Source organism: Manihot esculenta, chromosome 1 (genome assembly GCF_001659605.2).
Source record: "Manihot esculenta cultivar AM560-2 chromosome 1, M.esculenta_v8, whole genome shotgun sequence".
In the NCBI taxonomy this organism is placed as follows: Eukaryota; Viridiplantae; Streptophyta; class Magnoliopsida; order Malpighiales; family Euphorbiaceae; genus Manihot; species Manihot esculenta.
This window is the reverse complement of record NC_035161.2, coordinates 31,337,460-31,363,875: the sequence shown is the minus strand read 5'-3', so window position 1 is coordinate 31,363,875 and position 26,416 is coordinate 31,337,460. Positions and strand designations below refer to the sequence as shown.

The 26,416-nt window shown below is 31.3% G+C and overlaps 4 protein-coding genes and 1 non-coding gene across 7 annotated transcripts; 1 reads left to right on the top strand and 4 right to left on the bottom strand.

The window, feature by feature from the left end:
• Nucleotides 1–125: 125 nt before the first annotated feature.
• On the bottom strand, nt 126–4,371 carry LOC110599713 (probable serine/threonine-protein kinase PBL7). Its single transcript, XM_021736257.2, has 6 exons — nt 3,249–4,371; nt 2,902–3,159; nt 2,642–2,814; nt 2,475–2,554; nt 2,222–2,369; nt 126–805 (listed from the first exon to the last, which is right to left on the bottom strand). The coding sequence occupies exons 1-6, from the start codon at nt 3,784–3,786 to the stop codon at nt 461–463; spliced, it is 1,542 nt and encodes a 513-aa protein (XP_021591949.1). The 5' UTR covers nt 3,787–4,371; the 3' UTR covers nt 126–460.
• A 1,738-nt stretch (nt 4,372–6,109) lies between these two features.
• LOC110618443 (40S ribosomal protein S19-3) lies at nt 6,110–8,598 on the bottom strand. Its single transcript, XM_021761577.2, has 4 exons — nt 8,370–8,598; nt 7,458–7,548; nt 7,130–7,313; nt 6,110–6,380 (listed from the first exon to the last, which is right to left on the bottom strand). The coding sequence occupies exons 1-4, from the start codon at nt 8,451–8,453 to the stop codon at nt 6,308–6,310; spliced, it is 432 nt and encodes a 143-aa protein (XP_021617269.1). The 5' UTR covers nt 8,454–8,598; the 3' UTR covers nt 6,110–6,307.
• A 2,308-nt stretch (nt 8,599–10,906) lies between these two features.
• Nucleotides 10,907–10,980, bottom strand: TRNAN-GUU. The gene has a single exon. It is a non-coding gene; the product is annotated as a tRNA-Asn (tRNA).
• A 989-nt stretch (nt 10,981–11,969) lies between these two features.
• LOC110599704 (pentatricopeptide repeat-containing protein At1g77360, mitochondrial) lies at nt 11,970–13,730 on the bottom strand. The gene has a single exon (XM_021736244.2). It carries the CDS (start codon nt 13,611–13,613, stop codon nt 12,087–12,089), a length of 1,527 nt encoding a protein of 508 aa, XP_021591936.1. The 5' UTR covers nt 13,614–13,730; the 3' UTR covers nt 11,970–12,086.
• A 5,016-nt stretch (nt 13,731–18,746) lies between these two features.
• On the top strand, nt 18,747–25,457 carry LOC110599688 (double-stranded RNA-binding protein 4). Of its 3 annotated transcripts, XM_021736227.2 has the most exons (6): nt 18,747–19,006; nt 20,363–20,487; nt 22,693–22,955; nt 23,996–24,206; nt 24,299–24,686; nt 25,191–25,457. In XM_021736227.2, exons 3-6 carry the CDS (start codon nt 22,707–22,709, stop codon nt 25,246–25,248), a joined length of 906 nt encoding a protein of 301 aa, XP_021591919.1. In that variant the 5' UTR covers nt 18,747–19,006; nt 20,363–20,487; nt 22,693–22,706; the 3' UTR covers nt 25,249–25,457. The 3 variants fall into 3 exon arrangements, with proteins under 3 accessions (XP_021591919.1, XP_021591926.1, XP_021591909.1); XM_021736234.2 differs by lacking the exon at nt 20,363–20,487 and having other exon boundaries at nt 18,747–19,070; XM_021736217.2 differs by lacking the exon at nt 20,363–20,487 and having other exon boundaries at nt 18,748–19,006.
• The last annotated feature ends 959 nt before the right edge of the window (nt 25,458–26,416 follow it).

The following is a 26,416-nucleotide window of genomic DNA, read 5'->3' as shown; positions in this document are numbered from 1 at the left end:
TTTGATGTTGTAGCAAGAAAGCAGTTATATGACTAAATGAGACATTGCATTCACATGCCTTCCTGTCTTATATCCTGAAAAATACAGGTCCTTTAACGTTCCATCTGTATGATCATATGCGTGTATGCAAAATCTCATCTTATCAAGAAAGAATCCACTCGGTGCACATAAAAATGGTGCACTTCTGTCCCACAAATACATTCACAGGATACACTGCGCTGCAGGAATCCTTTGGAGAGAGGAAACAAACCAAAAAAAAGCCTAAACATTAAACGAAAATCTAGCACACTCTTCCCCTGAGGTATGGTATCTATATACACAGTTTCTCACTTCTTTTCCTATTTACAATTTTCACCACCTCTTCTATTCTGATTAGTAGCACTCTTCTGCAAGCAAGCAACAAAATGAGAGAACCAAAAGGAGGGGGGGGGGGGGATGAGAGAGTTAAATGGGCCAGGTGTCAACGACAATAAAGGTGATCTTCATCTTCAAACTCTGAAACTCCTAGCATTGCCAAAGCTAAGTGATTACTCATCTCACTTTTTGTCTGTTGTAGCTGAGGGTAGCAATCTATAATCCCAGAGAAATTGGACTTCTTCTTATTGTAGTAGACTGGCTCTTCTTCTCCTCTCAATATAGCAATAATTTGTGCAATGCCTGGTCGTCGAGATTCCTCATTACTTATGCAGGCAGCAGCAGCTTGAATCATCTGGGTTATTTGAGTTGTCTTTCTCAAAGTGCATTTAAGACGCGGATCAAGCAACTCTTCAATTGCTCCTTTTCCCTTGTTCAAAAGAGGTTTAGCCTGCAAAAGAAATGAATCGTTAATAATGTCTTTATTATAACCTTGTCATGAGTACAGTTATATTACAAAATAACAGCATAAATGCTATGGTGTCGTGAACCAACAGCTTATTAAATAGTGGCAAGCTTTAATTATAAGAGAACAAGTTACTCAAGATGCATCTATGTTGTGATTATTTTAGCAGCCAATTTCTTAAAGCTTTAAAAAAGCTAAGGTTCCACATCATCGAAACCAGATACTGTTCCTGCAACAACCGTGGCTAGCCAAGTCCAACGTTATTTCAGCCGACATGATTTTGCAGTTATTGAATCAATTCACAATACCCATAAAAAAAAAAACCCATAGTGCAGGTATTTATTCTAATATCTCATAGCACAGAGATTAGCGGATAATCCACGGTAGGCATACATGTCATGATCCTTGACTTCTGAGAAATGAGAAGTTTTTCTCAGTAATGAAAGTTTTCTTGTAAAATTTCCCCCATTTGCTACTTTCTCATGTCAAAATGCTGATATCTTCATAATGAAGTAAAATTCTATTAAGAGTGATATTGTTTCTGTAGCAAAGGCAAATGAAAGTGAGACTTCATTGCTCTTAGTAGAATTTGGAAGCCAAAATGAGGATATTATGATTCTAAAACCAGAAGGAAAGAAAAAAAAAACATTTCTTTCACACAGTAGATCAACAATACTGATAAATTGCAAGAGTAATTTTATTCAAAAAAAAAATGCAAGAGTAATTAAGGAAGGCCTTTGTTACTTCAGCTTTAGTGAAAGATATCACAAATTGAATGCTGAGAAAAAAAGGTGGATAAGTAAAAACAAAGAAATCTAACATTAACATGGTTCGTCCTACAACTAGTCCACTTACCTAAGAAGTTCTATCTATTTCCAAACGACACCAAAAAAAGAACCATAACCATACCATCCATCATATACCACAATGCTCCATCTGGGATTGTGGTTAGGAGGCCAGAAGACTTGTCTTGAAAAAAGAAAAAAAAATGATTTTGTTGAAAAATGTTCAGTTGTGTTGGAGTTCTTATGACTTAAAATTTTTCATATTTAAACCAAATTCGAATACCCTAACAAACATATTTAAGGAGGTATTTTTCTCGTTATCAACTCCACTACCAATGCTCAACAGGCCTTAGATGGAACAATCTAGAAACACTTCTGTAATATTTGCACTTGTTCAGTTTAACGAGTCCACAGATTCCAGCAATCACCATCAAAATGTAATTAACACTTGGACATCAACAACATAAATATGCGGTTGCAGATTTAGGCATTGTCCAATCTTAAGGTAACACTATTACCAGTGTTCTTCATTGAAACTTCAATGTGACCATTCATTCAAGCATTATAAAGTCAAAACGGCTGCTGAAAATGTAAAAGAATTAGTTCAATAACCTACCCAGAGTACCAAATTCTCTTCACCAGGGGGCCGTTTTGCTTCAATTGGTTTCCTTCCTGTTATTAGCTCCAGGAGGACCACTCCAAAAGCATACACATCAGTCTTATCGGATACCTTCCCATGCTGGAAATACTCAGGAGCCAGGTAACTGTGGATTGAAATTTTATATCAACAGATGAAAGGAATAGAAATGTTGGCGGAAAAACTAAATATGGAATATGTATTCTTTTCTCATAAGTCTCCTAAATCATACCCAAAAGTTCCCTTGACAGTTTTGCAAAGAAAAGGCACTGAGGGTGCAGAGGTCCAAGTAGCCAATCCAAAATCACACAACTGTAAACCCCATCATCAAAAGAAATCAACAACAGAACATGAATAGGAGTGATCAATGATTGTAACCCATAAAGCAATTTCCCTTACCTTGGGTATTTTCTTGGAAGAAAGGAGTATATTTGAGGGTTTAATGTCTCTGTGAACAACACATCTCTCAGTTCCATTATGCAAATAAGCAATTGCCTGAGCAATCCCCAGTGCCACCTTATACCTCACCGACCAAGGAAGTGCTGAACCACCTTTTACTCCTCTCTTCTTCTCTGCAAATGGGTATCCAATAAATCACTGAAATTCTATAAAATTTTATCAAATTTGAAGATGCTAATGAAAAAAATAATAGTAAATACCATGCAAATGGCGCTCTAAGCTCCCACCAGAGACATACTTGTACACCAAGAACAAACCCTCCTCCGGATCAATACAAAAACCAACAAGGGGCACAATATTTGGATTGTGAAGAGAGCTGGCAATCATCAATTCTCTGCAAAAAGCCTTTGGAGATTCCTTATCTTCCTTGTCTAATCTCTTAATAGCCACAGCTGTCCTCAAGAGTCCAACTCTACCCCTAAAAACAAAGCTCAAAGCTCCTCTTCCCAAAACTTTATCTACAAATTGAGAATAGGAAAGAAAAAACAACTCAAGAAAGATGCCAAGATAAAACTCAAAACAGAAGAAAGAGGGAGCAATTTTGTACCTTTCGAGAAATTACAGGTAGCAGCAAGAATTTCATTGTAACTAAATCTGACCAAAGAATTTGCCACTGGGTAGATACTTCGCTCAAGAGACTGAATTCTCCTCCATTTGAGTTCTTTTGCTCTAGTCTCGTTCAACCCATTGTCCAAATTCACCATTAAAACAGTTGCAGAAGCTGAAGAATTCACGTTCATAGACTCAAGCTCGACCTGAGAGCAGAAACTGAACCTGAAAGATGAATGAACTGATTGTGGATCAGCATTTGTTAACTCAGCACCACCACATCCACCAGATTCTGCCAGTAACCATGCCTTATTGTGCTCCAAATTTGCATTCTTGATTTTGCTGCTCTTGTTGCTTTCACTTGGGAGAAAACAGGCCAAGCCAAGTTGCCCAACCATCTTTCTCAAACTAGTTCTTATCTGGAGCTCATTATGGTCACAGTAGTGATCTGTGTCTGTGGAGGAACAAGCGCAGAGAGGTCTCATACTATTTGGAGGCTCCCTTGTGTCTGAACAGCTGCCTTGAAAGAAACCCATTATTGAAAGCAGATCTCAAAGAGAGCACAGAAACCCAGAAACCAGAAAAAGAGAGGATATAAAAAAGTGAAAGCTGCTTTGCTTCAAGGATGGGAGAGAATATCTCAACAGGGAGAGAAATGAGAAATGAACCAAAGTTTATGGGTTATGCTTATATAAAAACCATGTATGTGTAGGTAGATGCTGGTTAGTTTAGTGTGGCAGATGATTACAGGGGGAAGGTAGAAATGTATGGTCCCTAAACAAAAATCCATAAAAAATTTAAATTTAATTGAAGGTATTATTATTTAAAACAAAGGGAAAAAACAGGGTTGAGTTGATTTGTAGAGAAAGGAGAGATTCCTGCTGCCAATATTGAAGTGGACAAACAGAACCCACAAGAGGAGACGTTCTTTGCATAATTTGGATTAGTTGAATAAGAAAAAACTAAAAAGTAAGGTGGAGACAGAGAGATGACTATTTATTTAATTGTGTATATTGAGATAATTGTGGATTGTACAGAAGGAAAAAAAAGAAAAGAAAAGAAAAGAAAAGAAAAGGTGGAAGCTTGTGGCTTGATGGGGTTTCTGAGAAAGTTATTAAGAGACAAGAATATTTATATTTAATTAGGATTTAGGATAACAAATCGTGCAAAGATCACAATGTAGTTTGGTCACCATCCAACACCTTCCAACTCCCAACAACCTCTTCCGGCAACCCAGCTTGCGTAGTTAGTTTGTCTTCAGCCGACCTTCGACTTCTAACATGAATGAGTCATGTGCAGTGTCCCAAGGAAAATACAGGTAGATTTATGAGTTGCATCAGCCAATCTTTTACTTAAATTGGTTACAGTATAAGGGTTGAGTCCATTTGTGCTGTTTAAAACGATGTAATTCTGCCTCGGTTTAATTTCACACACCTCCTCCACACACGGAGAAAAAAAAAAAAAAAAAGCAAATTTGCAAGATTGGTGGTGAGGATGGTAATGGCGAGAATCACATTAAATTTTAATAGCAACAATACAATTGCTACGCCCTTAAATATTGACATTCTTAATGGCAACCGTGATACTGATGACAACATTTACAACTCTGGTAATGCCGATTGCAGTAAAGTGGCTGGTGGTAGTGACAATAACTGTCATAAAATAGTATGATATAAAAATTTATAAATCACTGAGTATATTTAAAACGATTTTTTTTTTTTTGTTATGAAATTGTTGGGGCGAATATTTTAAGTTTGCTGATTCTAAAAATAAAATAAAAATGGTTTATGAAACTTTATTTTGATAGAAAGAAAAAAACCATTTACATTATATGAAAATATAAGTGTGACCACGTTATTGGCCTTATTAGCATGCATTACACTTTGACATCAAGCCCCTTAGATTAATACCATTGATGTTTTGGCCAAACGTATGGAAAAAGTGACACGTAAATGATGATTTAGCATTTATGATTCATATTATTATTATTATTAGGTATACACACACGCTAATAAGTCTGTAACACAACACCTCACCTCATGCTTCCAGAGCTCAACTTTTTGAAAATAATATTTAGCTTTCACTTGCATAGACACAGAGACAGACACAGCTCTTTTGCAGCTTTGATGCTGCTCTCCTTTTTCCTTTGAATGCAATATTTTGCTTATTATTAGAAAATAGAAAACATAAATTGTAGTATACAGAATATATATCTGTAAGCATGCCTCATGAGTGATTTCTGCAAATTCATTGTGAGATTAAGTTCATCATCACCATCCAAAATATATATACGCATATATCGTTCTGGTCGGTGTTCTTCACAAGTCAAATTAAATCAAGAGAATTGATAGCGAATCAATTTAGATTTAAAGTTTAAATTTAAGGAAAAAAAATTCGATTTACCTCCTATGTGTACATATATTTTAAAGATAAACTTTAAAATTGAAAACTATCATGACTCTTATTATAACAACTAATTTAGTAGAATATTTCAAAATAATTAAATAACTTCGGTACCAATTGAGAAACCAATAGATAGGAAGGATTAAATGCAGACTTAAGCCTTGTGGTTATTTTCTGGAAACCTTGTTTCAACACTTGGTTAAAGAAAAATAGCATCCATTGCAATCTTCACAAACCCTAACCAATAAGCTCCCAAGCTACCAACGATACAGCCTTTTGCTCAGTTACTGATGAATATGCCTCCAAACTCGGTATTTGGTATTTCGGTTATTACACAAATCAAGATTTCAAATGTTTACACCTCCAATAATAACACCAGTAATTTGCCTAAGTGAGTTGAAAGACATCATGGAAGGATCACAATAGCATCTCTTCGTCACAAAATTTAGGACCATGTGACGACGTAATCTCAAAATGTCATATATAAAATGCCAAAAGGAAGGAACCATGTTCATCTCAAATACACATGAAACGCAAAAAATGTCACAACTTGTAATCTGATTGCACAAGTAACATTTCTTCAACAGATAAAAACAGAAAGCTAAAACTACCAAAATAAACTGCTTTCTGTAGCACAAGCCAATGTTCGGTTGATCAAGGGGCAACCACAATCCGCCCAGCCACTTGGTCAAGATCCCGTTGACCACTTGAAGTGATTCTCCTCCCACTACCACAACAGCAAGTATATGCTCATCAGTAAATAATATAATAATTAATCAAAATCATTGTTGCATTATGAGAGTATTTCGCTTAACTTGTAAAAAAATCAGCTTAAACACCCAAGTACTTACAAGTTGATTTACATTTATAAGCAGTAAAAAATTTTAAAAATTTGGCTGACAAGTACATGTTTGGTAAAAAGCATCTTATAAGCATATTTACAGGTGAAATTACTATAAAAAAGTATTAAATAAAGTATGGTGGATTTTCAAATAAGGGAACTACTTGATCAAACTAGCTTACAAAATTACTGCTTATAAATACTAAATTGAAAAGTTGCTCTCCTCCCACCTTTTTTTTCTAAATATATCTATAAGTTAGAAAAACTTAAAAACAAACAGATAAGCCAACATTTAGAACTTATAAACTTATGTTTAGAATTATAAGGTGGTTTGACCAACTTTATTTAGAGCTTATGGGCCCGTATGTGAGCACATTTAACCAGCTTATACATTAAGACAAAATACCCCTTGTAAAAAAATTATATTCATTAACCTTATTAAGAATATCACTCCAGGACCGCAGACAATTAAATGAAAGAGAAGGACAGGTGAAACAGATGAAATTCCACAAAGATTTAAATTAAATGCAAAACAAAATCCATCTTCAACAAACAGTAGAAATTTGAGAAAAAAATCAGCAAACCTATAGTTTGATGCAAGTTGTAATGAAGCCTATAAGAAAATCAGCACTCACCCTTTGGGATCAACGTCAACAATGTTCATATTCTGCAATTGCTGAAGAATGTGACGAGCAATAGCCCCACTGCTCTTGCAGAAATGGGGTGGACGACTTCCATTTCTCTTGCTCCCACCATAAATCCTACGGAAGGCACCCACACCAAGGCCTCCCCTCAAATAAATCTTCCTAGCCATGGAAGCTGCAACAAGATAAAATATCAAATATACAAAGAAGTCTAAGAAGTGACATGCATAAACAGATTTATAACCATATACCCAGTGTAGGTGCATGTGTGGAATGAGAAAGAGAGAGAGAGAGTGAGAAAGAGAAAAGAAAGTCCCACCAGCTCTAACATAGTACCAGTCTGGGTCATAAGGTGCAAGTTCCTTCAGTGTACCGGTCTTCACGATATCAGTCCAGTGAGGCAACTCAATCTGTAAACCCACAACACCATGAAATATCAATAAAGATCGTATAGTGTAATGCAAAAACAAAACAGTTACATATATAATGTGTCAACAGAAAATTCAAACAAATATAGGTCATTCTCTTTTGTCATGAACATAAAAAAAGTTGTCATCAGAATAACCAATTCACCTTAAAAATCTCCCACACCCACATCACCAATGAACTAAAATTTTCAAGATAAGCAAGGATCATCCATTAAAGATGGATGGAAGTCAAAAGCACAATCTATAGAATTTTGCTATCCTTCAAGAATTAGGAACACAAATGTCTTCCAAAAACACTGAAGAACATAGCCCTCAATTTCCGAGAGTGCATCCTCCTCCTAACTGTTGTTTCAGACCTCATCATATGGCAGGCAGCTGAGATCCATGTACAATGTGATTTTTTATGATAAAAATTTTGCCTAAATGCAGTGAAGAGTGAACATAAAGGAGATGGGGCATATTTCCGTTCACCTTATGTTCTTAACCTTAAACCCTGAAGAATATAGTTCATTAACGCTCAAGGCACAGTTCTACCTGACATCATCAATTAACAACCCACTCCATTCTCACAACACAGTTCATGAACCCACAAGGTGTCGGCATAATTTTCGCATCTCACATATGGAACATAACTTAGTATCTATCAATGAATAAAAGAACATAGAGTGACCCGCAAACACAGATATGACAGCGCAGCACTTAAAACACAGCAATTCCAAAATAAAATCTAATTGGTAAAAACCCTAAAAAATATACATTACAGATAGAATGGACGGAAATAAGAGCAATAGAAGAAGCTATACCTTGCCAGATCGTTTGAGGTGAGCAGCGTAAGCCTTGACGAACTCGTGAGGAGAAACGTCCTTGACAGTCTTAGCGGTCGCCATTTTTCAAGTAAAAGCCAGAGGCCTCCTTTTATTCAAGCAGAAGGCTCTATCTGCAGAGATAAATGCAAAGAGAAGGGCTCCGTCTCTCAGTATCACTAGGGTTTTGCGACTCTGGTTTATCTATTTATGTATTGCGGCAATAACTAGGGTTCGTTTTCTTTTGTACGGTTGGACCAGCCCGGTTACAGGCTCATACTTCGAGTGTTTGGGTCGCCCATAAAAACTTGGCTTATGCAGTAATTTTCACGTGTAATCCTTCGACTTTAATCATAATTTTAATTTGACCATTTCGTTTTAATTTTTTTTTAAAACTGACTTAATTTTGATTTAATTATCATAAAACTCGCGAGTTAGCAAATTTACAATATAAATTTTAAATAATATTTAAATTAAAATTTTGTGATTAAATTGAAAATATGATAAAATTGAGAAATTACGAAATTGAAATTACTTTGAATGGGCACACTTTAAATACAAGAGAAGATATTGCGTAAATTTTTTAAAGATTTTTTCTCTCGATAATTTTATATAATTCAATTTTTAGCCTTTATTTACTTGTAAAAAATAATTCATATAAAAAAATATACAAAAATATTTTCTATAAGAATTAATTTTCAAAATTTGGTTACACATTTAAAAAATAAAAATATCAATAAGATTTTAAAAAGTTTGTAAAATAACTTACATTATTGAAATAGAAAATCATTTTTTTAAATAATTTAATATTTCCTTTAATTATAAAAATATTTTTCATCATCTATTTTTAAGTAATCTGAATATAAAAAACAATAACATTATTTTTGTAAAAAAATATTTTGCATAAAACAAATGTAGCCTTGGTAAAATACTAATTTCATTTTCTGCCATTTATCAAATAATATAGAAAAATATTTTATTTAAAGTGGAAACTTTTATAGTGCAGATGTTGATAATAAGCTCGGAATTGATGAATATGATAATAATTAATATTCTTTAATTGATTGAACTTATGAAATTCATTAGGAGTAATTTGCTTTTCTTTTTTTTTTTGGCCTTTTTTTGCTTTTAGTTGAAAAAAAAAAAAAAAAGAAAAGGCTAAGAGTGTGAGGCTTGAGCATAAATATTAGAAAGACAGAATTTTAACATAATTGAAGCTTTGTGAATATCATAAAGAGCTGATTCTGACTCATTAAAGAGCTCATCAAGCCAATAAGAAGCTAAGTCAGGTAAAGCTAAATTAGCCTAACCAGCTGGTGGCATTTTTATTTATTTATTTATTTTTTTACATTATACACAAAATTATAATGAGACATTTTAGAAAATGTGATCTTGACCCACGGCGAGAAGGCAAGTGGGCACCTCTTCCTCCCAAGCAAGAAGGCAATATTTCGTGTTGCTTCTTGAGGTAGCACAGCAAATGGAGGAGCATGTGGTGGTGAGAATCGAACGAGCTTAGCCGGCCGATGCCATTGAATAAAAACTTTGACCTAAATCAAAATGCACATGGACTTACATGCTTTGATTCTTTAAATCGGGTGTAATATGCACATTATGCGTGTTAGTATAAATATCATATTGGACTCTGACTATTTCCAAATTTAAAAACTTTATATTTCAAATTTGTTTATCGTTTAAAAAATAGCAAGAAATTGCTTAATTCAAGTAATTAGAGAATAATTAGATTTAGATGAGTATAACGATATTTAATCAAAGTCATGATATAATTTTGAAAGGTACTGTCTATTTGTTTGCTTAAAATTATATAGGTTTTTATTCAAAAATTAAATTGATAATGTAAAATCGCAATGAGAATGAGTCGAGTAATGTTAAAAATAATAATAATAAAAAGTAAAATTCTTGCATAGTCAATAGATTTTAATAGCCATTTTAAAAATTAAAAAATTTCAAATAAAATTAATTTAAAAAATAATAAAAATTGTTTTTCTGCAAATCGAAAGATATGACTATGAAAAATTCTGTCGATATCGTAGGTTTACTAAAACATAACCATTTGTATCATTTTTAAATTATATAAAAATGCTATGGGGAATTGATCTATGATGGAAGCAGTTAGAAAATGCATGAGTAATTTGAAATATTTATATCAAATTAAGATTACAATCCTTAATTCTTTTAGCATATGCGTATAGCAATATTGCATTAAAACACCAGTCAATGTTTATGCTTAATATTTAACAAATGGTTCTTTTAAAGATTATAAGAACTTACGCAAAGGTTAACACCTATACTATATTTTTGGAAATTATCATGAATATGATTCCATTTTCAAGTCACATGTAATTAGAATTATTCCTAAAATTATTCCTGAATAAGAAATTAATCTCGTGCCTTATCTCCTAAATATTTTTTTTCTCCAACAATTTTTAAGATAACATTTTCAAGTCAGATGTAAATAGAGTTATTCCCAAAATTATTCCTGAATAAGGAATTAATATCTGAAAAATGAACAAATTCGCTAGAAGGAGGGCTTGAACCTCCGACCTTGTGGTTAACAGCCACACGCTCTAACCGACTGAGCTATTCCAGCTTGACATTTGCTTACGTAACAGATTTATTATTTCAAAAATAAATCGGGAATAGAAAAGGAAAGCTCCACTACTACGAGCCACAACGTAAAAATGGAAGACAAATTGATTCGATCAAAGTTACCGAGTCCTTTGAAAAGCAAATATGCAAAAATAGTATAAGCTATTGGTGAATGTAAAGTAAAATCCCGGCAGCAAGCCGTAGTTTTCCATGAAGCTGAGACCCATGCACAAACATGGGCAGGACTATGCAGCATGAAGCCGTTAACACAGAAGAGAGGTTGTTTACATTCCATCTCGATTCAACTTAACGGAGTCTGACTTCAAGTTAGCTGTCGCAAGCTATTTCACTCTATATTTTTCTTTGGAGAAAAAATCAGCATTTGGACTGAGCTTTTTAATATCAATTACGATAGCAAATCAGGTTTAGATTCTCACTCCTTCACCTTCAGTCATCATTTTTGGCCTATTCCCCCTTTCTTCTCCGGTATCCACTCTCCACTACTTAAACCTGGTCACTTCTTAATGCTATGGCAGCCACAACTTTTGTATCTCTACGTTGGATGTGGCAAACCATTTCTACAAATACTCAACTTGATAAGAAAGAATTGTTAGGTTCTAAAACTTCAACGAAAATCGAAAGATGAGAAAACAGCAAAATAAAACTGTGTCAAGGAAAGGATTTGAACGAGGACAAGTATTACCACTGTCTAACACTATCTTGGTAAGGAAATGGAGATGAGTAGCAAGAAGCGACCTTAAACATAGATTCAAAAATATAATAAGTGCAATAATGGTATTGTATAGACTTCCTATTTCTAATGTGGTTGCATTCACAATGAAGGGCTGCATCATCAACAAAGGAACAATCCATAAGCAAATTCATGTTGCAATTCAAAAGTATAAACAGCTAGAAGAACATCTGACCACAAGTTGAACCAAATAGAGAATCATAAAACAAAATAAGCCAATAGATCATTAAAACCATGTAGTCCGGAAAAAAAAAATCCATTTTTCTCAAATGAAAAGAATACATAAACTGTACACAGAATCTGTAACATCCAGCAGTGAACTATAACACTGTTTGTGTTCTTTAGATACACTAGATCTAACATACTGAATGTGCTTTGCACTTTTTTAGAAGTGCCTCGTACACAAAATCCTTTCTTGCTTGAACAAGGCACTGTTTCAATTTTGCCAATGAGGAAGAGGTGACCTTAATTCCTTTTTCAATCATACCTTCAGCATATTTTACTGCTTCAGGATCCATTTGGAAATCACAAAGCCCAACAACCAATATATTTCCTGTCTCCTCCAACTCCTTTTCATAATTCTCTATCATATATTTCCAGACTTTGATCGCCATATAAGGTTCCTTTGAATGAATATATACCCTAACAGCTGCACTGCAATTTGCTTGATTAGGAATGCACTCATTTTTAATCATTTCATTGAACATAACTGAAGCCTCCTTCAACTTCCTACTCTTAATCAAGAACTGAAACATCAAGTTATAGGTTAGACTATCAGGAAAGGCTCCATTATAAACCATATCATCCAGAAACCTTTGTGCCATATCAGTATTGCTAGCATAACAATGCAAAGTTATCATCATATTATACAGCTCGGTATCAGGCATAAACCTATTTCTCGCCACCATTGCCTCCCAAATTAATCCAGCTCTTTTAACATCGCTTAACTTCAAGCACTCCTCCAGTGCTACTCTAAAAAATCTCATTCCTGGAGAACACCTCCTCTCCTTCATTATCTGCAAAAACTCAATGGCCTCATTCAACCCATCACAGCCCATTAGCAAAGTACACAAAAATGTATCATAAGCTGGAACATTAACAGGATCCCAACCAATCTCTCTCACCATCTCGCCAAAAGTTTGTCGGGCACTAACCACATTCATTTCCTTTTCCCACCCCTCCAGAAGAATTGCGTAAGTATCAGCATCAGGCCTAATGACATTCCTTGCCACATGCAAAAACTCAACAGCAGCAACAATCTTTCCGTCTCTACAAATAGCACTCAATAACGAATTCAAAGCAACGACATCTCGAGCACATCCATATTGATCCATAACCTCAAAAGTCATAATTGCTTCTTGAACTCTACCAGCAATTACATAACTACCAAATACGGAAGCAAAAGTAGCTAAAGAAACCAACCCTTCTCGTCTCATAGACTTAATGGCATCCCACATAGCATCAAACAAAGAATTCTTACCTAAAAGGTCCACAACGAGATTCCAAGAGTAAGGGCTGTGATTATCTTGGAGCTGAAAACCGGCCCAGCGGAAGAACTTAACGGCGGGGCCAGGGAATGAGTAAGAAAGCTTGAGAACTTGCTCGACATCGGACTGAGAGACACGAACACCGGCGTCGTCAAAGACGGCTTCGACAGAGGAAGAAGGGGTGTTGGCGATGATTTCGCAGAGGAGCTTAACTTTGGGAGGGAGATTAGGGGTGTCTAGATAGGAAGGGAAGGTTGGGCGTTTAGTTTGGGGATTCGAAGAGGATTGTAGATTGGATGTTGTTGTGGAGGAGGAAGGTGAGCTCTGGTGTTTCTTGTTGGCGTCTTGGCGGTGGTCGTGGAATTGTCTCCGCTTGTTACTGCCCATGAGAAGCATCAGACGGAGTACTGGATAATTTGGCAGAGAATTGGGGAAGAAAACCCTAATTGAACATCGAGAAAGAAAAATAACTTTTTAAGGAATTTACTCTCTGCTGTGAGGGGGAGTAATAGAATTTGGATATACGTTGAATTAAGTCTCCATATTTTTATTTAAGGATCAATTAAGGGGTTAATTAATATAATATTATTTTTTAATAATAAAAAATTTATACGATCAAATTTCATTTTTATAATTTTAAAAATTATTTATTATATTTATATATTTTATAAATTTGTATGGTAATTAAAATTTTAAATTATAAAAATAATATTTTATTACTAAAAAAATATTATTATTAAAAAATATATCATATTATATTATAATTTATTTAACAATTAATAAGAATTTGATTGGTTCAAAATTTTAAATTAGTCTTATTTATTCCTCATAAAAAAATATAAAAATTTAATTAATCTTATTTTCAGTAAAATTTAGATTTCATTATTTTATAAAAATATTTTTCATTTTTTACGCTTAAAATATTAAAAAAATTTAATTAATAAAAAATATTTTTCTAATCAAATAAAAGATAAATTATTTTAAAAAATCTCTTAAAAAAGTCGTTTTCTATCCATTAAAAACATTATTAAAATCTCTAAATATAAATTTATTAATAAATTTAATTTTTTAAATTAAAATTAAATAATTAAAATAAATTATCTCATAAATATTTTTCAAAAAAATATTTTCAATAAACGTTTAATTTTGCTTATAAAATTAGTTTATAATAAATTATTTGATCAATTCTATTTATAAGTACCCAAATCAAAAATTGATTATCATACTATTTGTGACTGATAACCTAACTAAAATAAAAGTTCTTGATTTACAGAGATGGGCAATTGTGTATTACACACTATTTGTGGTGGCAAAAAAACAAAAAACCCCTCATTCTTTTTTTAGAGAGAAATTTTCTCAATGACTATAGATTACCATTTTTAGGTGCTTTTTTTTTTGCTATTTCATAGACCTTTTTCTGCCTTTCGGAACAGAGGAAGGTCGGCTTTCCTTTATCGGTCGGAGTTGTACATACTTTTATTCTTTTATTACGTGTTTTTTGGATGGTCTTGAATTGAAATTTATGGGAGAGTACTTATTTTTTTACTGGCTTGTTTTCTTTGCATTGTTGCTCTCATTGTTGTGTGCATGAAGATGATTTTTTGGTTTCAAGGAGGTTTTTGGACTCTGAGACATGATACTTCAGTTTGTAGTTTTTCTTTTTCTTGTCTTGAAAAACTTTGTTTAGGCAATAAGAGTTTAGATCTGAGTTTCAATGGATCATCTCTATGGGAGTGCAGATGACTCATGGTTACTTGTTTAATTGGTTCACCAAATAGCTCATCTCCTCCACTCATCGCTAATGATGTCGTTCTGAGTTTATTCTCTTGCCTCTTTCCTTGCATACTGGTTTTGAGGTGTTTTTTTCATCCCAAATCGATAATGACTTCATTTTTCTCTAAATTTGATGATTAGTGTTTGGCAGTGGTTCGTGGAGCTGAGTCTCGAAAAGCGTAAGTGGGTCGCCAAATAGTACACCTCTTTCAGCGGTATTTTCTTCCATTTATAGATGACCTTGATTTGGGAGCTAGTACAACTCTTTCAGAAGTTGTTTGTATTAAGTCGATGCCTTCTAATCTAGTTTTCTTTGTTTCATTTGGGAGTTGATATGGTTTTGGGTTGCTTGTGTCCCTTTATTTCTTAAAGAGCTTCGTTTAGAGTTTTATAGCCTTACAATTATGTTTTTGGAGTTTTTTTTGGCAACGCGTGTCTTTAGATAATGGACAATATCTCAAAGTTCAGAAGTTTGTTTTGCTTTAGATGAGTTTCTTCCAACTAGGTCAAAGCCGAATTAAGGGTGTGTTACTAGGATTGGACTGACTTGTATTATTTTCTTTTTTTGGCCCTAAGTGTTATGTTGTTTGTGGTGTTATTGTAGGGTTTGGAAATTTGTTCAATATTTAATGAAATCATCTCTACGTTCTGAAAAAAATAAAAAGATATAAGCTCGCCAATATGGCAGTGAGTAAAGATTTTGGTTTATCACTTGTGTGATTAGGCTTCTGTTAAAATCATGAGTTTTTATTATCGATTTTATTTAAAATTAAATTAAATTAAATAAATTAAAAATTAAAATTTTAATATTTATAAAAATTAAATTAATTTTAAATAAAATCAATTTAAATAAAATCAATTTGATTTGATTGATTAGTCTTTTTAGTAATTATTTTATTTTAATATTTTAAAATTTAATTAAAATATTATAATTATAATTATAATTTAATTTATCTACATTATAAAAAATAATATATTATTATCACTAATTATTAATTGATTTAATTTGATTTATTTATTTAAAATTAAATTAAATTGAAATAATTAATTTTTTTAAAAATAAAAAATTAAATAAATTGAAATAAATAAAAAATTAAATTAAATTCCTAAATTAATTTAATTTAGTAAATTTTTTAATTTAAATTGAAAACTGCTAGCTGGCTAATTCAATTTTTTAGGCATTACCTCTTATCCTTCCACATTAGCTTTTTATTGCTGTTTCAGTCGAGAATGCTATTATTTTTAAGTATTCAAAATTAATTAAAATAATAGAAAAAATTTCACATAAATAAAATTTTATGAGTTGAGTAAATTTATCTATATAAAATATTAAATATGAATATTTAAGATTTTTTTTAAAATTTAAATAATTAATTAGCTAATGATTAAATTTATTTATTTTTATAAATTTATAATTTCTTATTTTTTAAATTTAAATAATTCATGAAGTAATTTAAATATTACTCATAAAACTATTTTCTTAAAAATTTAAATTTCATTTCTCTAAATTAAAACAATTTAGTATGTGTTTCGTATTTGATATATAGAGATAAACAAAAAATCATTCTCACGCATTAATAATAAAAATAATGTATATAAATAAATTAAATAATAAGTGAATAGTTTATTTTATAAATATTATAAAAAATAAAATATTTAGAATTAAAATTTTAAACATTAAAAATAAATTTTTTAAATTATAAAAAAATAAAATTAAAAAGAGATAAATGGGTGAGGGTGATCGCTGTAAAAATGATATTAGAAATCAATGAGTTTTATTTATGACAAAATTATTATAAAATCTATGAATTTTTTAAAAAATTATTACTACGTTTCTATATTAAAATTATTCTATAAAAAATATGTATTATAAAATTAAATTATTTAATCATTTATTAATTATTTGTTATATTTTATATTATATTTTATTATAACTCGTCAATTTATTTTAATTTTAAAATAAATGGACTAATATATGATTAAATAATATAAATATTTAAAATTATATTTTTTAACACAAGGTTAAATAATTTAATTTTATAAAATATAAAAGTTTTTAATTAACTAATTTTTAAACAGAGACGAATCAATATATTTCCTAAAAATTAAAAAGATCCAATGTAGTTCCGCCTCTGGTTTGGAGTGTCCGGAGCCAAAAAGATATATTATTACTATTTCTATATGGTTCAAATATACACCATCTCTTGCTCCCCTTCCCTGAGCCATATTCGGTTCAAACTGAAAAAATCGATTAAACTGAATTAATTTAAAATTTTAGTTTAATTTTTTATACATTTTGATTCGATTCGATTTTTAATTTCAAAAATTTTAATTATTTCTATTCGGTTCGATTTTAATAAAAAAAATCGAAAAAACCAAACTGAATTGATTAGTGATAATAATATATTTTTTCAATAATACAGAAAAATTAAATCATATTAAAATTAAAATATTTTAATTAAATTTTAAAATATTAAAAATAAAGTGTAAAAAATAAAAAAATTATTAAAAATTGAAACTGATCAAACCGAACCGAATCAGACCGGTTCGGTTCGATTCAATTTTTATAAACACTAAAATTTCGATTTTCGATTTATTCAGTTCGATTCGATTTTAAACCGAACCGACCGAATGCTCACCCCTACCCCTTCCGTTGGATTATGTTTTTTTTTACTATACTATTATTTTTTTCAATAATATATATATTTTTTATTACTACGTGATCTTTCAATATATTTTATATACTATAAATATTATTTGCACTAAATTAATAATTTCTAGTCATATTAAGAAAATGTTATGATAGTATTATTTATATTAAAATTCATAGACTTATTATAATATGATTATTTATCTTTTAGAAAATTAATTTAATTAAAAAAGTATTTAGAAAAACAATAGCTCAAAAGAAAAAATATTTATTTTAAAATTAAAATTAAAAGAAAAAAAACAGTCATACACATAAAATTAATAAGTATTTAGATTTGAATAAATAAAAAATATAAAAGTGTCAACTTGATTAAATGTTTTAATTTAACTATTTTTTAATTTTTAAATATAATTATATCCAATTGTAATGAAGTTTTCGGGAACTGTAGATAGAATAGATAGGGCAGAGAGAAGGCGGAGACAATGGGAATGGAAAGGAGAAGGGTCGCGAGGGTCTTCTAATTCTGGTTTTTTTGAGTTTTGTCGTTTACGATTTTTGTTTGCTCTTAGTCTCAGAAGAGTTTGTTTTCTCTTGCCTTTAAGCAAAGAAATTTTGTTTGGTGCTGCCATCCCTTTCAAATTTTTTCTCGCCTGGTAGTTTTTTTTTTTTTTTTTTTTTTTTATATATATATTTTAATTATTTTATTTTTATTGTTGTTGATTTAATTTTTTGTGCAAATTTTAATGCTGGATTTAACGGTAATATATAATTAAAAAATCTGATTCTAAGAACTTTAATTTTAACTTTCATTATTTAAATATGATGTCGGCAATCCAAAATCACACTAATACGTCCTGATTAACATTTTTATAGATTTTTTTTTGAATTAAGCTCTATAATGTCTTCTCTCCTAGAGGCTCTTTGTAATTATGTTATATGAATTTTAGAAATGGGTAAAATAGAAAATACTTTTTAAACATTTTAATTTATTTTTTAAGAAAATGTTTTAAATATGCCATAAGACATTATCTAAACAAATTTCAATTTAAAAAATGATCAAAATAATTTAATTAAACTACCACACGAGTAAAAGATGATCATCAGAAGAATAAAATATCAAAAATTACCCAAACCTCCCTCTACAACACATTTACTCACTGTTGAGAACCTGGAACTGGAAACGCACACCCGCCGCCCCGCCATTTCCTTTGCCACTGCGTGGCGCTGCTGCTCTTTCTCAGTCCCGTAGGTGTCTTGCCGCTGTAGCCCTTTCATCGCAGCTCTGCTCTCTCGATTCTGCTCCTGTCTCGGCGCTTCCGCCCCTCCTCCGTCGCCGCTGCTTCTGTATCTTACGGTCCCGACGCAGGTTTGTTTGAATAGTTGAGATTTGTTGCTGGATGGATTTCGGTCTCTGTTCTGTTGCTGAAATGGTTTGTCTCCACGGTCTCTCGACTTTTGGATGTAGTTGTATTATGTTTCTGAAATGCTGAGCTTGTGTGTATGTGTTGACATGATATAGAGGAAGAGTTTAGAGAATTATATCTCAGCGATTAGAGGTTGAATTGGGTGATTGTGGTTGGAATGATAGAAAATAATTAGCTTCAAGGAAAACCTTAAAATTAGAACTCTCATGGAAAAATATAATATAATACAAAATTGACTGCCGATGTCCTATTTAGTATTTGTACTAATTAGCACAGATAGTTTATCTTAGACACTTCTTTTGGCATGGCTCATTAAAAAAAAATCATATGAATTGTTATAAAATTATGTAATAGTTCTGCTTTTAAAATGATTTCTTTTTTTAAAGTTGGAAAGAGTTAAATTCTTTCCTTCCAAATAAGAGAATTGTTAAAATAGAAATCAATTAAATTGAATTATTGTTAATTCTTGATTCGCTTTGGAGGGAGAAGGATAATTATTCCTAATTAATTAATAAATACTTAACTACTAAATAAAGGGGGAAGACTTAAATAGGAAACTTATAAAAAGAATTAAAAATGAAAACTTAAATAGGGATCTTAAATTAATTTGGATGCTCCTGCATCATGCGAATGTGATTTTCTGATCTGCAACACATATGTGATTTGCCTTTAGACTTAAATAGGAAACTTATAAAAAGAATTAAAAATGAAAACTTAAATAGGAATCTTAAATTAATTTGGATTCTCCTGCATCATGTGAATGTGATTTTCTGATCTGCAACACATGTGTGATTTGCCTTTTACATGTTATGCTGAAATGATCACAAAATTTTCATATTGGCTTATTTTTGAAGCTAGATATATTTACTATTTGGTTTTCTTTTCTCCTTTGCTGATTGAGATTCTGCTTGAGTTCAAACTTGTAATTTGACATATAGTTAATCGGGTTCGTGTGCATTCTGAGTGTGTTTGGTTAGTATACAGATACAGTGAAATATAATTTCTAAATAGGTTTGGAATGAGTTCGGATAATATATATTATATATATATATTAATAGGTTCAGCCGTTCAGATTTGGGTATTCTAAATTTTATAGGTAGTATAATTTATATGAAAAAGAGGTTAAAAGAGACAAAAACCCTAAAGGACATATATTGAGGCATCAAACACATATCAATTATCTAAAGGACTTAAAGATGAACAGATTATATCTCTCATTTCACTCACCTATTACTCTTCTGATTGCTGATGGATGAATATAATTCACTGCCGATACTCCTAATTGAGCATCTTCACAGCTCCAACTCTTGAATACACCTCCATCTCAACATACGCCAGCTCCCTCTCCTGCTTCGTCTTCGATTTGGCATCCGACTTAAAGTACTGCAGTTCATACCATCTCTTTGTATTCAGTCACATAAAGGTTTTAAAGTTTATCATTTTCTATTTTTGTTCTCTTACTTTCCTTTTCTTTATTTCTTTGTCTGGAAACTTAGAGAGAAGTTTTATTTTTTGGGTTGAAGATGATGATTTTATAATTTTGTTTTTTTAGCTATGATTTGCTAATAAAATAAAAAAAAAGTTCCCTTTCTTTTTCTGTTTCCAGCTACTGAAATTTGGCTTCACCATTTTATAAATTTGGGTACTTTCTTTTTCTTATTTGCTGGTGGCTTACCCTATCAGGACTGTTAATTTATGTCCTCTGGTGCTTTCCCCTTGAAAGCAAATGAGAAGCACTATTTTTTCTGTGATTTTCTTGCTCAATGCATGCGTCAGTTTGTAAAAAAAAAAAAAAAAAAAATCCTTTTTTTAGTATCTTTCTCATGGTTGAAGACACCCATGACAATAGACGACGTATGCATAGTTGGCAAATCGATAATCGAAATTTTCATTTTGTAAATCGAGAATTGAATCAAATTGTAAGATTCGGAAAATTTTTTATAAATGAATTAAAAATAATATATGTTCTACAGATTAAGTATAAGAGTATCGTAATCACATATTTTAATAAATATATAATAATCATTTGTCTAATTAAATGTATTCTATAAATAGAATAATATACTACAAAAGAAAGTGTTGTTACCTATACATATTATAGGACACCTTTTATTGTGTTATGCTAGAGAAGTAATTATACATTTCTAGTACAACTATAATTAGAGAAGTAAATGAACTTTAAAAAAAAAAAGAAGAGGGAAAGGGAAGTAATAGGGGATGGAAGAAAAATAGGTAAGAAAAAGATTTATGTGCACTTCTTATAGAAAAAATAAATGAATTCTAAAACTAACAACCTTTTAAAAAAGTTGAAAAACAAAAAGAAACTTTGATGTCACGTTCGATTTAGAATAAAAAAACAGATGTTTAAAATTAGACAGAAATAAACTCAGAAAACAGAGAGGAAAAGATGAAGAGAAAATAAATATCAAACTTCAATAGAAAAACAGAGTAATACAAAAAAAAAAAAACTTTTTCTTCTCTTTCTTTTCATCTTTCAAGAATACTTTTATAGAAAATACACTTCTCTCTCTCTTACATTTTTACAACACAATATCTTCATTTTTATAGGTAAAGAAGAAACCTTACAAAGTTTGATAAGTCCATACTTAGATATGGTTGCATTTCTTGTCTTACACACAAAGATTTCTCTTTGTTTAATTTGTCACCAAATACATCCAATCAAATAAACTTGTTGCAGCAAAATGTCGAGTAAAAACTCGATCATTTCATATTGATTCACCTTATTCGCTACTAATTCTTTCAATTTAGTCACAATTCAAATATATTTGCAATTTGCACTATAGATACGAATCGCTTGGATGTAGAATCGAATCGAGTATTGTAAGATCTTAATAAAAAATCGTAAGATTCAAGTACATTTAAGATTCGAATTGATATAGTGGAAATGATTTGAATAGTAAGATTCTAACAATAATGGATGAATGGGGATTTTTAATACCCAAGAGTATCTATCATAGGAGATGGAACATCGCGTGGTTAAATAGTACAGTATTTGATGCCATTTACCATAGAGAACATAGTGGGAAAAGAGTTGATAACAAAGCATTGAATAGGGATATATTAAAGAATTAACAAATCGACTACGCTATTAAAAAGGAAAGTGGCCTATAATTTGAGACAAACTAAAAAGGAAACTAAGCCTATTTAGTATCATTTATTGTTTTAGAACTATTCTAGTTTATTTAAATGGCGTTTATCAAATTTATGGGTACGCACCCACTAATGTGCAATTTACATCTTGTTTCTTGACTTCATAAATGATCACATGCATATGACATTAGCTGTTTCAAGTTTGTTGATTGTTACTGTATCTCTGATTACAATTGCTTTCCTTTTTTTCTTTATGATTTAACTTGTTGAAATGATGTTTAGTTTGGCAAGCTTGAGTATGAAGTCGGCTGTCATTGATTGTCAATTTCGTTTATTTGATTTCAAGTGTTGCATGCTTTTAATGCTTTCAAACAAATGTTTTAATCACTTTGTGCATTGGCACGTTCACACAAATTATCAAGTTAGTTGACTGACATTACATCATCTGTATATTAATGTTTCTTTGTTCTGTTAATCCTATGAGTTGGGATTGATCATTCTTATAAATTATGTTTAGGCATTTCTGAGTATATGATGCATAAGAATAGATTACAAGAGTATACACAAAGATCATCCTTGCAACTTCCAATATATTCTACCATCAATGAAGGGTATCAACATGCACCAAAGTTTAGATCAACTGTGTTGGTGGATGGAGTGCAATACACTTCTCCGAACACTTTTTTGCATAGGAAGGAAGCAGAACAAGATGTTGCAAGACTTGCATTTTCATGCATAGTTAAAAAGATAAAGGATGAAGGATGCCCACTTGTTCGTGAGGTTTGTCATTATTATTTTAATTTTGTCAAGTGCCGCATTTTGCTTTTTGGTGTTTTCATGCATGCTAATAACACTAAGATATATATTGGTTTGGTGACTTAAGCTGGTTGTATCATTTCCAAATTTTAGTTATTTTTGTGACTATCTAAATTGAAATTTCTATGTTTAAAAATAAATAAGTATACCATTGTGGTCAGAAATACATGTTTTGAGATTTTCCCGACTAAGGATTAGGGAGTTTGGCCTCTGACATAAATATTTTATTGAAAGATAACCATTATGTTTCAGAATCTGATTGACACATGAAGTACCTTTGGTGGTTCTAGTCGCCTTGCTTATCAAACTTTAGTGTTTTATGCTTAGTTTATAATATAGACCATTATATAATGTGTGTTTAACCAAAATATCGCGTTAACCCCTTGTTTAGATTGGAGGAAAATAAGTGAGGAAATAAACTTTCTCTTGTTTGGTTGAGGAGGAAAATAAAATTTCTCTTGTTTGGTTGAGGAGGAAAAATAACAAGAGGAAAGAAATAATTTTTGTTATCCCTCTTTCGTCGGTCTCTCCAATTTGGAGATAAAATGACAATTCAGAGGGAAAAGTTACTATTAACCATGAAATTACAATTCTAACCTTATTAACTTATTGAAACTTGAGAGAACTTTTAAGGGGTAAAATTGTAAAGTTATATGTCATTCTCTTTCCTCTCTATATTTTCCTCTCTTTTCAAACAAGGTAAAATATATTTTTTTTTATTTTCCTTCCTTTATTTTGCTCTCATCCAAACGAGAAAAGGGAAAGTAATGTAGATAATTACAATTTTATTTTACCTTATTTTCTTTCCTCCCTCATATGTTAACCAAATAAAGTGTATCCCTATTCAAAATCATTTCCATAATTATTGTTAAACAATTGAGACTGATATGACCATTGCTTTTTGGCTGTTACTAATTTGTTTCAAAATTTTGTATATTGATGCTCATAATGTTCTTAGGCATCTTACTATTTCCCCGTTGTGTTTCCATTTTCTTAAAAAGCAGGATACAGTGTTTTGTAAGTCCATCTTAAATGAATTTGCTAGTAAGATGCAACTGCAAAAGCCTACATACAACACTTGGCAACCACAAGGGCTGCTTCCAGTTTTTTTATCTTCTTTGATTTTTAATGGCTTAACTTATACTGGTGAGATTGGTAGAACCAAGAAAGAGGCTGAACAATTGGCAGCCCGTGCTGTAATTCTCTCTCTTATGGGTATTCTTATCTATTAATCAACTACTTGCACTTTTAATTCCTTCTTGGATTGTATTCTTTTGTTGTGTTTGACTAAATGAAAGATTACACAGGGAGTTCTGAGTTGGGGACAATTATTTCTGAAATTGTGAAGTCTAAAGGCAAATTATATGCTGCATTGCATAAACTTAAGGACTCAAACCATACCCAAGGTGGCATTGTACCTATCTTGAGTGAGGGTAAAGAAGATGGAGCTGTCACAGTTAGTAATAATGTGAAAAGTGTGATTCCACAGGCAGTTTCAGTGATGCATCCTCCCCACCATGAATTTGTCATACCAAAACTAGAACCAGTACCAGTACCAACCTGTGAACCAAATGAACTTCCAGTTGCATTTGTGCGTCCAGTTATAGGACAATCTTTGGATGCTGGTTCTAGTTCTGGGAAAAAACGGAAAAAGAACAAGAAAAAGGCCAACAAGAAAGTTCGAACTGAATCCAAGTAAGTTTTAATTCCTTGATCTGCATCTTATTTATATGCTTCCTTCTTATGTATTTTTCAATGTTCTATTTGGTGTGGATCATTTCTATTGCGATGTTAAACGCTTCTTTTTGAGGTTTGACAACTTCCATTGGTAGCATGTGTGGTTTTTGGTTGTATTTTTTATTTTCTATGTTTTGATTTGGGTGGGTTGTTCCTGAGGGGCTTGAGAAAGATTGCTTTATCATGCATATTAGAAAACTGGCTACTAAGAGTATTTTTTTCGGGATACATACAAAACATTAGTACATGAGTCTGGGGTGGTTAATTTTGGGATTGAAAGAGCAATTTGATTTAGGCATTTGCTGGTTAGTTTGCAACATGCAAAGAAAAAAAATTTACAATCTTATTTATTAATAAATATGCAGGTTGGTTGAGTTTGGCAGTATATTTGGACTGAAATCAACACTATTCATGTGATGATAAGGATGTATGCTAAAGCTTTCCTTTTTATGTGATCTGTAGGTCAGCCATTGCTGCAATGCCTTTGAGTCAAGCCTCACCTCATCCAGTAGCTTCGTGAAAAGCCCACACTTCTATGGTTTTGTTGGCTGTAGCTGAAACCTCTCTTGGATATTTGTAGTTAAATCTCTCCTTGTGTGTGTTTTGTTCTTTTGTGCTAAAAATTGACAAAGTCTGATGTGGATGGAATCCTAACGATGTATGGACATGAGCAAAATTTTAACCATGTAAGTTTTTCTTTGATTTTTAATGTATTGTTCATCAAAATTATTATTTTCTGGTTTTTTTTTGCCCTTTTAGTATTAATACTTCCAGCTAGAATTAGCCAATCTGAAATGGCACCTACAAGATACGTTGTTGATTATTTTTAAAGTTCATGGATATTTATGTTTTTTAGTTATATTATGATTATAATCATAAAATAACACAAATAACCGCTTGGGAAAAAGAATGAATACCTTTGTAGAAGTATTATTAATATTGAGAAAAGGATGGCCAAGTACCCTGCGAAGAATAGGTCAATACACTAAATTGAATTGAAAAAAAAAAAAAGTTAAATGATAAATTATAAGGTGGTTTTTAGAATTTTATTTATGTTATGTAACATAACCACAAGATTTTATAATATAACAAGATAATTCGAGCCATGCTGCAGGATCATTTTTTAAAATATGAAACACTAATATACTATTTAAAAGAGAAATCCACCGCAACGATTAATAACAAATATTTTTTTTTTCCTTCTTTTACTTTGTGCCCGAGTAATTATATAAATAAAAGTTATTAGATAAAAAATAAATAATTATATAAATAAAAGTTATTAAATAAAAATAAATAAATATATACATGTACAACACTGCCTACATGCATATTCTGATCACTTTTTTATCCCAAATTTCAGAAGAATAATCCACTTGACTGGGTTTCACTTTATGCATGCTTAGAAAAAGAACAAAGACAATGTTGTTAAACTTGGTTTATTTCATATCTTGAAATCCAAATGGTGACCTTGGCGAGCCTTTGCAATAGCAAATTTTTATTTTTTAATTAAAATAATTACATTAGGATATCTATGACCTAATTAATTAAATTATTTTTATATTTTATAAATTACATTAAATATCTCTATAATTTATTTTTATTAAATATGGAGGAAAATCATTCAATTTAGCAATGACTCATCCTCTTAAAATTTCCTGATTTCATAATTATTCTTCTATCCACCACTC